We start from the raw sequence: 16,076 nt of genomic DNA, 5'->3' as shown, positions 1-16,076 counted from the left end.
CATCCAAACGTGTAGAAAATAAGATTAAGTAGTCAGAATTATACAAAAGAAACTGGTTATCCTTTATTAACAAAGATATGAGAAATTCTCATACTACAAATATAAATACCTTTGGAAATTCAATAAATAAAATACAAAAGAATTTAAGCATTATTACAGACAAAACTGTAAACCACAATCATCGATATTTTTTTTCAGTCATTTTTCAGCTGTGTCTGACTCTTTGTGACCCCATTTGGGATTTTCTTGGCAAAGATACTAGAGTGATTTGCCATTTCCTTCTACAGCTCATTTTGAAGATAAGGAAACTGAGGCAAACAGTTATGTGACTTTCCCAGGGTCACATAGCTAGTAAATGTCTGACGCTAGATTTGAACTCAGGAAGATGAGTCTTCCCGGCCTAGCACTCTAGCCATTGTGCAGCCTAGCTGCCCTGTCTAATATAACATTGATCCACAAAGACTGAAAGACAACACTCCAATTACAGGTTACCACACTAAATATTCAATATGTAAATAACTACATACAAGGAAGTGATTTGCAGGATAAACTGGAGATAAACAACAAGGAGCACACTCTAATTTTAAGTGGAACTGGGAAAAGGTTCATGTATCAGGTGGAATTTTAGCTGAGACTTGAAGGAAGCCAGGAGGCAGAGATGAGGGAGAGCATTCCAAGTATGAGGGTTAACCAGCAAAAACATCCACAGTAGGAACATGGGAGTGCCTTGTGCAAGGAACAGAAAAGAGGCCAGCGTCACTCGGCCGAATATGTTGAGAGGCTATTTCAACAGTCCAGGTGTGAGGCAATGAGGGCCTGTACCAGAGTGGTGGCAGTGGCAAAGGAGAAAAGAGGTTATATTGTACAGTATGCTACCCTTTCTTTACTTTTTCTTTTTTCTTTTAAAAGAACTGAAATACAAGAAAGCTTCTCCCAGGTTCCCTGCTTTATCTTTTTTATTTAATAAAGGCTGACTTGAATTGTTTTATTTTTATTTTTTAATGCAGTGAAAAGTTACATTGCTCTTCTTTGTTGTTTAGAATAAGAGCATTCTAAATTTCAGCAGAGATGCAATAAGTGCTTTTAATTAGGTATTGCTGTGGAACCAACAAAAGTCTTAATAAAATGGTTTTACTGAACCATATACACTAGACAGTATTGAACCTAAATGACAAACTTCAGATACCAACCATTTGACTGTATTTTTTTTACATTAACAAAAGAGTATGTGGACAACAAATATCCCATGATTATTCTTCAATAGATGAAGAAAAGGCTTTTGACAAAATAACAACGCTCATTCCTATTAAAAACATTACAAAGCTTAAAATGGTAAATAATATCTAACTAAAACCAAGAGCAAGCATTGTATCTAATAAGATCAAGGATGTCCATTATCACCACTTTTATTCAATATCATATTAGAAATGCTAGCGATAGCAATAAGACTAGAAAAAGAAATTGGAGAAATAAAAACAGGCAATGAGGAAATCACTCTTGCAGATGATACGATAGTATGCTTACAGAACCCTAGATTTAGCAAAGTTGCAGGATGTAAAATAAACCCACATAAATCATCAGCATATACTACAAACAAAACTCATCATAAAGAGATAGAGAAATTCCATGTAAACAACTATAGGCAATATAAAATACTTGGAAGTCTACCTGCCAAGAAAAACTCAGGGAATATATGAAAATGATTATAAGACACTCTTCACACAAATAAATCTAAATAATTGGAGACATATTAATTATTCGTGAGTAGGTTGAGCCAATAAAATAAAAATGACAATTCTACCTAAATTAATTAACTTATTATTCAGTGTCATGTCAATCAAACTACTGAATAATTATTTTATATAGCTAGAAAAAATAATAATAAAATTCACCTGGAAAAACAAAAAGTCAAGAATATCAAGGAAATCAATGAGAAAAAAAGGTAAAGGAAGGAAGCCTAGCAGTATCAAACTATATTACAAAGTGGTAATCATGAAAACAATCTGTTACAGGCTAAGAAATGCAGTGATGGATCAGTAGAATAGATTAGGTACACAATACACAGAAGTAAATGACTACAACAATCTAATGCTTGATAAACCCAAAGATCCAAGCTTTTGGGGTAAGAACTCATCATCTGAGTTCAAAATTGCTGGGAAAACTGAAAAGTAGCTTGGAAGAAAGTAGGCAAAGACCTATGTCTCAGTTATCTTCAATCTCTCCCTGTCTCCTGGCTGTTTCCTTATTGCCTACAAACAAGTTCATGTGTCTTCCATCCTCAAAAAAACCTCACATGATCCATCCATCCCAACTAGCTACCATCCCATATCTTTCCTCCCTTTTGTGGATAAATACTTTGAGAAGGCTATCTACAAAAAATGACTTCACTTCTTTCCTCTCACTTTCTTCTTAACTCTCTGCAGTCTGGCTTTTAGTCTCATTATTCAACTGAAATTACTCTCTCATAAGTTAAAAACATTTTGTTAAATGCCAAATTTAATGGCTTTTTCTCAGTCCTTATCCTTATGGATCTTTCTGCAGCTTCTGATCCTTCTGACTACCCTTTTTTTTCTGGATATTCTCTTCTTTCTAGGTTTTCGTGATACTATGCTGGTTCTTCTCCTACCTGTCTGGATACTCCTTCTCAGTCTCTTTTTGCAGATCTTCATCCAGGTAATGTTCACTAACCACCACCAATGTCCCCCAGGGCTCTTTCCTGAGGCCTCTTTTCTTTTTCCTCTATATTCTTTCACTTGGAGATCTCATCAGATACCACAGATTCAACTATCATCAGTGTGCCAATGATTTTTCAAATCTATGCATCCAGCCCTAACTTCTATAACGTCCAGTCTTGAATATCCAACTCCTTTTTGAATATCTCAAATTGGATGTCTCACAGACAATCTTAAACTAAATACGTACAAAATTAAACTTACTATCTTCCCTCGAACACCCTTCTGGCCAAGTTCTCCCTTTTTTCCTAATTTTCCTGTTACTGTCAAGGATACCACCATATTTCCAGTAAGTCAAGCTTGCAACTTAGGCATCATCTTCAAGTCTTCACACTCATTCCCTTCCCCACATCCAATTGGTTGCCAAGTCCTAGCAATTCTACCTTTGTAATATATCTTTTATATATATATATATATATATATGTGTGTGTGTATGTGTATGAGTGTGTATGTATATATATGTATGTGTGTATGTATACACATATGTATGTGTGTGTATAGATATAGATATGTGCATATATATATATAGATAGATAGATAGATATAGATATAGATATAGATATATAGATATAGATATAGATATAGATATAGATATAGATATATGCCCCCTTAAATCTCAGCCAAAGTACCACCTTCTCAAGAAGTGTTTCCTGGCCCTCCTTAATCTTAGTGCCTTCCTTCTGAAAATATGCCCAATTTATCCTGTTTATATCTTGTTTGTGTATAATCATTTGCATGTTTTCTCCCTACATTAGACTGTGAGCTCCTTGTAGGCAAAGTTTGTCTTTTGCTTTACTTTGTGAATCCAGTATTTATTACAGTTTCTCGCACATATTAGGCACTTAATCAATGCTTACTGACTGACTACTCAAGGTACCAGAAAGTGAGGTCAACAGCATGAACCTTTATTCCCCTAAGCCAATTAGGGATGGCTTAAAGGATGGCTTAAATACCCTCTGAAGAAAAACTAGCTTAACTTACATGATAGTCAGGGGGAGGAAAGAAGATACATATCTCAACACAGTATTTAGTCTGTCTATATATGCAGAGGATTTAAAGTTCTCTCCTCTGTAGAGCATAAGCTATTGGAGGTAGATTATTTTATTTTTTATCATTACTTTGTTTCCAACATAATAACTGGCACATAGTAGGTATTTAATAAATGTTAACTAACTGAAACAACGAGTTGGTTCAGAAGGGAAGAAGTGTGACTGATAGTCAGAGGCAAAGCAACATGACAACATGACTGACACATACTCCTAGATAAAAAGCCTGGGTTATGCCAGAGAACAATAGAATGCTGGGTAACTGAGAGCCACCTGTGTGAGGATCCTAACTGTTGACTGGATCCTGTTGACAATACTGCTACACTAAGTTTTTAGAGGCACCATGTAGAAGGTGATAAGATAAATATTTATTGACTAGTAGAAAAAAGATGACATGAAAGAAATCTATAAAATGGTTACATAATTCTGGATATCTTTTCTTAACAGCATTGCTACAAAATGATAATTTACTTATATGCCTAAAAGGCTTGCTAATGAAAAGGCAAATTGTAGCAGAGTAAAAAGCAAACTCCAACAGTAATTGAGAGACCTGAGCTCTGATTTATAACTCTGACATGAAACAGCTTTGAGATCCTATTTAAGTCATTTCATCTGTTTGGGTCTTAATTTCTATGAATAAAATGAAGACGCTGGACTAGATGATCAAAAAATTACCATATACAGGTTTACAACACATGATATAAATAAAAAAAACAATATAAAATGTACAAATATCTTCAATGATGAAAATTACTATTTCTTGAAAATATTAAAGGGTTATAGGAGATAGTGCTATAAACACTGTCATCCATAATTTCACTACGATATTAGTACAACACTAGAAAAATGGTATTTGCTAAAAGAGAGATACCATTTTCTTAATCGATAAGCACTCTGGAGAACTATTTCTGTCTACAAAATATATTAATAATGAAGTATGGAAATTTACCTGTTATTTGTTTCCTCAACTTCTCAATTTCTTCTTTTAAGTTTTTTATTTCTAAATCTTTGTTTGCAGTTAATGGGCCATCTACAGTTGAATATTGAAGAGCCTGGACTGTCTGTGTTGATTCTTTAAAAAGAAAGAAGGAAAAATAAGATAACAGTGACACACATGCATTTTATGAACTACATCAACAGATATGTGGAAAAATCCTTGCAGAGTTAATGAAAAAGTCCAGATATAAAAGTATTATGACTCTAGAACAATATTCATAAATGTTCTAATTCTTGCCATCTTAAGAACATATGCCTAATGACCTGGGAAGGTCTCCTGTCCATAACTTGACCCAATTCACAACTCATAGGACCAGCTTTCTACTCTGGCCCCAGTGGCCTTCTCACATTGGCATCTTCCTCACACCTAAGGTCTCTTTCTCAAATCACTGAGCTCCTCCTCAAACCACCATTTGAGAAAGCACTCACACCATTCATGCTCTCTTTAAATGGGGAAAAGCACACATTTCCCTTGATTATTTTTCTCCCTTGATTATTTCCTTGTCTTTTCCCTAAGCTAGTAGGAAAAATGGAAAAACAGATAGATATTCCCTTTTTTGCTACTTCATGGACCAGCCCTACTGGCTTTCATACTTTTCCCCATGTTAGTGGTTCTATACTTGTTCCTTTGCACAGGCTGTCTTCCATGGGTACACTATATTAGCTACACAGCCCTGATCTTAGAATAGAACAAGTTTCATTCAAAGCTCAGCTCCAGTCTACATCTTTCTGGATATCTCTAACTGTTAATACTTTCTCTATCCTTTCCTATTTCTGTTTATTTTTGAAAATGTTTGTTACATATTCACATATCCCAGTTTTCTCCCTCTTCAGAACATAAGCTCCTTGAGAACAGTGACTACTTAATTTTTGTTTCTGTATCTAGCACTATCTATCACAAAAGAGTGCAAAACAGTGGCAGTGCTATCTTAAAAAATTCTTTACCTTGAAGCTTTCTACTAAGTTCAAGTTTTTCCTGCTCAAGACGTCTTATTCTCCGTTCATAAGCTTCAGTCGCTAAACTGTCCTCCAAAGTTCGCTGAATATTGACATCAACATCCATTGAGGGAGGTCCAGCTGTAACTCTTAAACAACTTCGATCTGAAAGAACACTGAAGAAAAGAGAAAATAACTTGGCATCATTTTGAGATGAAAATCTTTACTTATCTTCAAGTAAAAACAAGGTTATTCATTATTCATAAAAGAATTTTACTATTTAACATTCTAGAATAATCAGGAATATTTAAATAAAAAAAGCAACCTCATTAATCTAGTAAAACATTTTAATGAAAAAAACTCTATAGTTCCTTAAATTGGCTTTTTAAAATGACATATAAAGCTGTTAAAAAAAAAGGTCTGGCTCTTTAAACAATAACAAGAATTTCAATCAATATAGTTATGTGAAAGCATTTCAGTTAACATCCTCAATGTTTTGTTACATAATTTTATTGATTAGAATGATATTCAAATGCATAATGGTTCCTTAACTACAAACACACAAATGGATTTGTGACCCTCTCTGTTTGAAGGTTCAATAACAATTAACCCATGCCTAAGTATCCCATGTACTTTCTTTTCCCTGTGAAGATGCTTATGCCAAACTGTTGAGTGGTTCTGGCTCTCTCAGAGAAGACTGCTGGATGTTCTAGAGCTAAACTTAACTGGCAATGCTATCTCTTGTGTTTTTCAAGAAATCTTGACTAGGGAAGAAGGTGGAATAGGACAGGAAATACTGGGCTCTCCAAAATTCTCACTCAAACAAGATAAAATATTACCTCAAGCTGAACTCTGAACAGCAGAAATAATCTAAGACAACTGGAGAATATCTCAGGAAAGACCTGACCTCCAGGAGCCTAGGTTTGGCCCACTGAAGTACAAATACCTCCTGGCCGACTCCCTAAATTAACAAACAACAAGCCCTGGAGGCAACTGGGATTCAGGAAATTTCACTTCACAGTGTGGTGGTGGGATAGCTGAGCAGGGGAGGATTGAAGGACCCTCCACTGTTGTGGGACACCAGACCCAGGTGGGTGAGGATTAGTGAGCACATGCCTAGTGAGTTCAGTAGCAGAGAAGCAGGGACCCTGCTGGCTGTCAGCATTAGCAGGAGAGTCAAATGCCTGGTTTTGGTTCCAGGGCAGAGGGGTGAGATGAAGTTTGCAGCCAGGAAAGGGACTGACAGGAACAAGAGCATTTGCAGTGACAGTGTAGCTGGGAGTGCCAGCCTTGGCTCAGGGGCAGAGAGGAGTGCCTGAGGTAGGGCTCCCGGCAGAGCTCAGAAAACAACAGAAAGAAAAACCTGAAGTCTGAGGGATCATTCCCCACACCACACACACACATATCCCACACTAGCCCCCCACCCCGCCCCAAGCACACAGAGTAAGCACAGGAGAAAGAGCCTGACCAAAGATAGCTATCATGGGGATAGAGAAGATCCGGATTCATGCTCAGAAGTAGATAGGAAGTTAAAAAAGCCACTCTCAAAGAAAAATGTGAAATTGTTATATGTCCAAAAAGAGTTCTTGGAAGATCTTATGAAGGACTTGAGAAGTTGAGGAAAAATTAGGGGGAAAAAATAAGAAAATCAAGAACATTATGGAAAAAAAGTCAACAAATTGGAAAAAGATTTAAAAACTTAAGGAAGAAAATAACCCCTTAAAGACTAGAATCTGGCAAGGGGAAGCCAATGATGTCGTAAGACACCAAGAAATAATAAAACATAATCAAAAGAATGAAAAAATAGAAGAGACTGAAATAGCTCATTAGAAAAATAACTGATAGGGGCAGCTAGGTGGTGCAGTGAATAGAGCTCTGGCTTTGGAGTCAGAAGGACCTGAGTTCAAATCCAGCCTTAGACACTTAATACTTACTAGCTGTGTGACCCTGGGCAAGTCACTTAACCCTGATTTCCTCACCAAAAAGTAAAAGCAAAAAAACAAAACAACAACAACAACAACAACAACAAAACTGATTTAGAGACCAGATCAGAGAGAGACAATATTAAGAACTGTTGGAGTATTGGAAAGTTATGATAAAAAAAAGGGTATATAGATAAAATATTGCAAGAAATCATTAAAGAAAATTGCCCTGAAGTTCTAGAACAAGACAGTAAAACAGAAATAGGAACCATCTATTACCATCTGAAAGATCCCAAGATGAAAACTTTCAGGAACATCATAGCCAAGTTTCAAATCTCCCAGGTTAAGGAGAAAATACAGGCAACAAGAAAAAAATTTAATACCATGGAGCTATGGTCAGGATAACACAAGATCTAGCACCTTCTTTATTAAAAGACTGAAGGGCTTAGAACATTACATTTCAAAGAGCAAAGGAGCTGGGTTTGCAGAATAACGTACCCAGCAAAGCAGAGTAGTATGATCCTGAATGAAAAAAAAAAGGGTGCATTTAAGGAAGTGAAAGACTTTCAGGTATTTCTGACAAAAAAGACCAGATCTCAATGGAAAAATCTGACATATAAGATCCAGGAGAAGCATAAGGTAAACAATAAAGATCAATTATGACAGACTCCATAAGGTTTACTTCTTGTATGAGAAATGTTATGTACTCGTATGAGAAAGCATTATATACTTCTATGAGAAAATGTTATCTTGGGTAGTTTAAAAGAGCATACATAGATAGAAGGGTTGAAGTTGAGTTGAATATGATGAGATGATTCTAAAAAATTAAATTGGGTAGGGGAGGTAAAATGAAGCAATTATCCCACACAAAAGAGGTATAAATGGAAGAACTGTTACAGTGAAAGCACATGGGGGTGGAGAGCTGGTAGGGCTGGAACCTTATTCTCATTGGTACTGGTTAAAGAGGGAACAACATATACATTTAGAAGGGTATAAAATTCTTTTAAATTTATAAAGAAGTAGTAAGGTAAGTGGACGGAATAGGAGAAGAACTTTTAAAAGGCTGTGTAGATCAAGAAGTAGGAGGGCGGAAGGAGAGGACAAGGGAAGGATTCTTTTTTTATAAATTTATTTATTTTAAAGTTAAATACACAAAAAGAAAAGAAAAAGAAACATATAACTTTAAAAAGAAAATAAGGAAAGAGAAAAAAGCATTGCCATGTGCATAGCAGAATGTAAGAGGCGATTCAAAATATACAGCAATAAATTTCCATTTCAAGAAAACCTAAATAAAAAATACTACATATTGTGTTCAGAGCTGTCCATCTTTTCTTTGCTTCATTTTGAGTTTCGTTTTGTTCTCTGCCATGCACTTTTTATTTTGTTCTTTTCCTTCCCTCCCCTCCAAGGCTATAATTAAGCATGGATACACACACACATACACACACACACACACACACACACACACATACACACACACACACAGATATCTATAATCATACTCATACATAGACATATACATTCATATGCATCTATGTTACACCATACTACACTTGTTCACTCTGTTTCTCTGAAGGTGGATGACATTTTCTTTCATCAGTCAAAATCTTTCCATATTTTTCTAATTCCATCAACTCATAATTTCCTATACCACAGCAATATTCCAACCTTATACTGTCTAGTTATTTTAAATAGTCTAAAACAATATTGATTAAAATGGCATGTAGTTCCCCTATTTTTCTTTTTTTCATTAAATTTTATTTAACTTTAACTTTATCTTAGATCAGGATTACTGACCCAGCTTTTTTTCCCCCCTAATAAATTCTACTCTTGATCTTTATTTCATGTTTGTGTGTATCTCTTATTTTCTATCTCTTGTGACTCTTTGACTTTACTTCTATCCACTAGCTTGCCCTACTATTATGTAACCTACCCCCTTCCCTGCAAAGATCACTCCCTTATACTCTCCCCCCATGCTTTCTCCTTACCCTCTTGTTTCCTTCTGGATTTAGAAAACTTTTAGAGCCTTCCAAATATATGCTATTCTCTCTTTATCCCATTCCTGTTAATTTAAACATCCTTCTATACCCCTCAATCCTATTCCCTCACCCTCTTATTTCACTATAAATTTAGAAGACTTTTATTCCCTTCTAAATGTATATTTACACCACCATTTAGGTGGTGTAAATTTAGACCCCTTAGGTCTAAATCATGTACCTGTTTTGACCTTATCTTGGTAGACGGTATGAAATGCTGATCTGTACCTAGTTTCTGCCAAACTATTTTCCAGTTTTACCAGTGGTTTTTGTCAGTAAATTTTTGAAAAGCTTAGATCTTTTCTTAATCAAACACTAGATTACTGTGCTCAATTACTACTGCATATTGTGCACCTAATCCATTCCCCTGATCCACTTATCCATCTATTTTGTAGCTAGTATCAGATTGTTTTGTTTTGATGATTACTGCTTTGTATGTCCTTTTTGGGTTTTCATTCAGGATTATGCTTAACTTTGCTGTGTGCGGTATTTTTGGTCAGAACTCCAGTTCTTTTACTTTTTGATAAAAAAAAAAGTGAAGGATTGTAGTATAGCTATACCAGATCTCAAATTTGATATATAGTGTTCCTATACATGTGGTCTTTTAGTGTAGCACCCCCCCCAAGAGATAAAATAGTGTCTCAGGGTTAATATAGAGCTGTAAAAATAAATAAGAGTTGGGGCAGAACAGTGGTCCTCCTAGGACAACTGGAGAAGATCTGAAGAAAAATTTGAGGGCACAGGTTTGGTCCCTGTGAAGAGTAAACACCTCCAGGCTAGTTCCACTGAAACAGCAAGGGGCAAGCCCTGGGTCTAAGTCGGTTGGGAGGTAGCCTTGGCCCCGGCAATAGGAATTTTCCTCTCCCAGACACTGTAGGGAGTCAGGCCTCTGAGTGGGCTAAAATTGAGGGAACCTATTCTGATAAAGGATGTCAGACCCAGCCGTATTGCCATGAGATGGCCCTGGGTGAGAAGGAATCAGCACATGCCTGGCAAATGCAGAAGCAGTGAGCGTGGGTACATAGAAGAGGATGGAGTTCTTAGTTTCAAATTCATGCCAGAGGGGAGAACTGAAGGAGGATCTAAGGCCAGAGGCACCATCTCCCATACCCCAGGACTAGGAGTAATTACAAAATATAAGCTTCTAAGGAGAAAGAATCCAACCACAGTTACTATGGGAATAGAGAAGACTGGAGTTCTTCTTCAGAGGAAGACACTGAAGTGAAAAAAGCTTCTCCTACCCCAAAAAGTAAAGTCAAATGGTCACCTGCCCAAAAATAATTCATAGAAGAACTTTAAAAAGACTTTAAAAATCAAATGAGAAAAGTTGAGGAAAAATTAAAAACAAAAATAGGAACAATACAAGAAAAACAAGAAGAATATGGTAAGAAAGTCAACCAACTACAAAAAAAGATCTAGCATTTTAAGGAAGAAAATGACTCCTTGAAAATTGGAATTGGGCAAGTGGAAGCCAGCAAAGTTATAAGAGACCAAGAAATAACAAAACAAAATACAAAGAATTAAAAACAGGAGAAAGTAAAACATCTCATAAGAAAAACAACTGATCTGGAAAAGAGATCAAGAAGAGAAAACATAAGAATAAACTACCTGAATGCTATAATTAACAAAAGAATCTGGATACAATAATGCAAAAAGTAAGAAAAGAAAATTGTCCTGAAGTGTTAGAACAAGAGAGGAAAGTAGAAATAGGAAAAATCCACTGATCACTACCTGAAAGAGATCCTACAACAAAACCTAAAGGAATAACATAGCCAGATTCTGAAACTTTCAGCTCAAGGAGAAAATATTATGAGCAACAAGAAAAAACCAATTCAAATATGGCAGAGATACAATTAGACCCACATAAGATCTCGCAGCGGCTACATTAAAAGACCTTAGGTCTTAGAAAACTATATATCAAAGAGTAAAAGAACTAGAGTTCTGGCCAAAAATACCATACCCAGCAAAGTTAAGCATAATCCTGAATGAAAACAAAAAGGACATTCAATGAATTGTCAGACTTTCAGGATTTTGCTGTAAAAAGTACTGAACTTAATAGAAAATTTGACATACAAGATCCAACATAAATATAAGATGCACATCGAAGACTAATCACAAGGAACTCAATAAGGACAAATTGTTCACTTTTTCTATGAGAAAATGAAAATTGTATGTCTAAGACTATTACTAGTAATTGAAATTTCAAAAGAAAGATTGGGGTAAACCTGAATATAATGTGATTCTAAAAAGTAAAACCATTTAGGAAAAGATAAAAGAGTAATTATCTTACACAAATGAGGTGTGAGAGAAAGAACTGACACAGAGGAATTAGATAGGGAAGAAGGGCTGGTAGTTCTGGAGCCCTACTCTAATTAGGAATGGGTTAAAGAGGGAATAATACACATAGATGTAGAAGAACAACAAAGTCTTCAAAATTCAGAAAGAAATAAAAGACTTAGGGAGGGGGAAAAAGGAAAAGGGAGGAATTTTACATGGAAGGGAGATGATAAGGGAGGGTACTTTGGGGTGGGGAAAATTAAGTAATAGGAGGGCAAGCTAGGGGGTAGAAGTAAAGCAGAGGAATCAGGAGATAAACACAAATATAAAATAAAGGTCAGGAGCAGAATTTATTAGGGAAAAAAAAGTAGGGGTAGTAATCATGATCTCAGAAAAAGTTAAAGCTAAAACAGATTTAATCAGAAGATACAAACAGGGAAACTATACCGTGTCATCCCTACTAATCAATACTGTTGTAGACTACTAAAAATAAACAGACAGTATAAGCTTGGAATATTGCTGTGGTATAGGAAATGATGAGTTGGTGGACTTCAGAAAAATAGGGAAAGACTTGGACCTCTGAAGGAAGACGTTATCCACCCTCAGAGAAACAGAGACAAACAAGTACAGTATAGTATTACATAGATTCATGAATGTGTATATATATGAGTGATTATAGATACCTACGTATATGTAAGTGTATGTATGTATATATGTATGTATGTTTGTGTGTATATGTATATGCATGTATACATATGTATATATGTGTATACATACACACCCATTAGCTCTTTTAATTATAGCCTTCTTGGGTGAGGGGAGGAGAGGCTGAAGAAAGGAGAGGAAAAGAACAAAAGGAAAAAGTACACAGCAGAGAACAAAAGAAAACTTACAAGGAAGAAAAGAAAAGATGGACAGCTCAAAACACAATGTGTAGTATTTATTATATAGGCTTTCTTGAAATGGAAATTTATTTTTAATTTTTTTTTTAAGCAACTGGGATTACGCAACTTGCCCAGGGTTACACAGCTAGTAAGTGTCAAGTGTTTGGTCTGAGGCTGGATTTGAACTCAGGTACTCCTGACTTCAGGGCCAGTGCTCTATCCACTACACCACCTAGCTGCCCCTAAATGGAAATTGATTGTATAATAATTTGAATTCTCTTATATTCTGCTGTGCACATAGCAATGCTTTTTTCCTTTACTTATTTTTTATATAAGTTTGAGTATTTAAGTTCATAATATTTTTTTCTTTTCTCATTGTATATTTATGTTTTAATATTCAAGTTTGAAAATAAATTAAGAAAAAAAAAGTAGCAGCTAGGTGGCACAATGGATAGAGCTCCAGCCCTGGAGTCAGAAAGACCTGAGATCAAATCCAGCCTCAGATACTTAACACTTACTAGCTGTGTCACCCTGGACAAGTCACTTAAACCTGATTGCTTTGTAAACCAAAAAAAAAAAAAAAAGGAGATGAAGAAAAAGAAAAAAGAAAAATGAAAAAATAAATAGGCCATAAATGAGCTTCCTAAGAAAAAAGCATTAGGACCAGATGGATTTATAAGTGAATTTTACTAAATATTTAAAGACCAATTAATTCCAATATTAAGTAAATTACATTTGGAATAATAGGCAAAGAAAGAGTCCTACCAAACTCCTTTTATGAAAAAAATATGGTACTGATATCTAAACTAGGAAGACTAAAAGCAGAGAAAGACTAATTGCGTTAATGAATATGGATGCAAAAATCCTAAATAAAATACTAGCTAGTAGACTACAATAATATATTAGACAAAGGTTATACATTTTGACCAAGTGGGATTTATACCAGGAATTCAAGGATGGTTTAATGTAAGGAAAAGTATGAATACAACTGATTATACGAATAATAAAGGTAATAAAAATCCCATGATTCTATCAATAGATGCAGAAAAAGCTTTTCATAAAATACAATAATCATTCCCATTAAAAACACTTGAAAGCACAGGTATTAAGGGATTTTTCCTTAAAATGATAAGAAGCATCTACCTAAAACCATAAGCAAGCATTATTTATAACAGGCATAAGCTCAAAGCCTTCCCAATAAAATCAGAAGTGAAACAAGGATGCTAATTGTCACTAATATCATTCAATATGGTATTAGAAATGCTAGAAACAGCAATAAGAGAAGAAAAAGAAATTGAAGGAATCAGAATGGGCAGTGAGGTTACAAACTATCTCTTTTTGCAGATGATATGATGATATACTTAGGAAATCCTAAAGATTCAACTAAAATGTTAGTGGAAACAATTAACAATTTTAGCAAAGTAGCAGATATAAAATAAACCTACATAAATAATCGGCATTTCTATATACCACCACCAAAATCCTGTAAGAAGAGAGGGGATGAGATACCCCATTTAAAATAACTGTAGACAACATAAAATATGAGAATATCTTTCAAAAACAAATCCGGGAATTATATGAACATAATTGTAAAACACTTTTTACACAGTCAGATTTAAATAATTAGAAAAATGTTAATTGTTCATGGGTAGGCAGGGACAATATAATAAAAATGACAATTTTATCTAAACTAATCAATTTATTTAATATGCCATCCCAACTAAATTCCCCCTAAAAATTTTTCTCTGAGCTAGAAAAAATAATAACAAAATTCATCTGGAAGGCCAAAAAGTTGAGAATATCAAAGGAATTGATGAAAAGAATTAAAAAGGAAGGAGGCTTAGCAGTACCAAATCTTAAACTATGCAAGAAGGTAGTAATTATCAAAACTGTTTGGTACTGTCTAAGAAACAGAAAGGTAGATCAGTAGAACAGAGCAGACACACAATACACAGTAGCAAATGGTTATACTAAATTTCTATTTGACAAACATAAAGATTTAAGCTTCTGGGATAAAAATTTATTTGGTAAAAATTGTTGGGAAAACTGGAAAGCAATCTGGCAGGTACTGGGAAAAGACTAATATTTTATACCATTTAACAGGATAAGGTGAAAATGAATACATGACTTAGATATAAAGGGAGATAAAAGAAAGTTATAAGTTCCTGGAACATATTACTTATCAAACTTGTGGACAGAACAATAATCTATGAACAAGAAACAGGAAAGCAGTGTGAGGTATAAAGTGGATAATTTTGATTATGCTAAGTTAAAAGGTTTTGTAATAAATAACACCAATGTAGCCAAAATTAGAAGGAAAACAGAAAATCGGGAGAAAAATTTTATAGACATATAATAGATAAAGGTTTCATATCTCAAATATATAAAGAACTTTGTTAAACTGATAAGAATAAGTGTTATTCTATTGATAAATGATGAAAGGATATAAACTGGCAGTTTTTAAAGAAATCAAAACTATATATTATCACATAAAAAATGCTCTAAATAATTATTGATTAGAGAAATGCAAGTTAAAATAACTTTGAGATATCATTTTACATCTATGAAATCAGCTAAAATGATAGAAGGGGAAAGTGACAAATATCTGAGGGAATTTGGAAAACCGGAATACCAATTCACTGTTGGTGGAACTGACTCAATCAATCTGGAATTACACACAAAGAGTATACTGCCTATACCCTTTGACCCAGCAACACCACTGTTAGGTCTCTTTCCCAAGGTGATCAGAGAAAAAAGGAAAAGAACCTGTATGTTCTAAAATTTTTCTAGGTTGTTTTTTTTTTTTGGTGGTGGCAAAGAAATGGACATTAAGGCCATCAACTGGGGAATGGCTAAACAAATTGCACTATATGATTGTAATAGAATACTACTCCGCTATAAAAATGATGAGTTGCTTGATTTTAGAAAAACATAGAAATACTCACATGAAATAGGAAAGAGTAAAATAAGCAGGACCAAGAGAATGTTGTACATACTAACAGCAATATTGTTCTAAGAACAAGTTTGAACTAAGTCATTTTGAGTATTAGAAATATTTAAATCAATTACAAAAGACCTAAAAAGAAGATGCCACCCATATCCAGAGAAAGAACTAATAAACAGAAGTATGTATAGTATGGTTTTATACACACATATATACACACACATTTGTGTCTAATAGTAGCCTTCTCTAGGGTGGGAGGAGGAGAGAGAAGAAAAATGCACAGTAAACAAAAAAAAAACCTTA

The 16,076-nt window shown here is 34.7% G+C and overlaps 1 protein-coding gene across 6 annotated transcripts in view; it reads right to left on the bottom strand.

The window, feature by feature from the left end:
• CDC42BPA (CDC42 binding protein kinase alpha) overlaps positions 1-16,076 on the bottom strand; it is a 430,427-nt gene that overhangs the window by 138,563 nt on the left and 275,788 nt on the right. For all 6 annotated transcript variants that reach the window (XM_020982125.2, XM_020982131.2, XM_020982126.2 and 3 more), the window contains exons 10-11: positions 5,720-5,886; positions 4,728-4,850 (exon numbers count right to left, since the gene is read on the bottom strand). In XM_020982125.2, the coding sequence (XP_020837784.1) occupies positions 4,728-4,850; positions 5,720-5,886 (290 nt within the window). The remainder of the gene's footprint in view (positions 1-4,727; positions 4,851-5,719; positions 5,887-16,076) is intronic.

The sequence above is a fragment of the Phascolarctos cinereus genome, unplaced genomic scaffold (assembly GCF_003287225.1).
Source record: "Phascolarctos cinereus isolate Bilbo 61053 unplaced genomic scaffold, phaCin_HiC Scaffold_5;HRSCAF=322, whole genome shotgun sequence".
In the NCBI taxonomy this organism is placed as follows: Eukaryota; Metazoa; Chordata; class Mammalia; order Diprotodontia; family Phascolarctidae; genus Phascolarctos; species Phascolarctos cinereus.
This window is presented reverse-complemented; position numbering and strand designations above follow the sequence as displayed.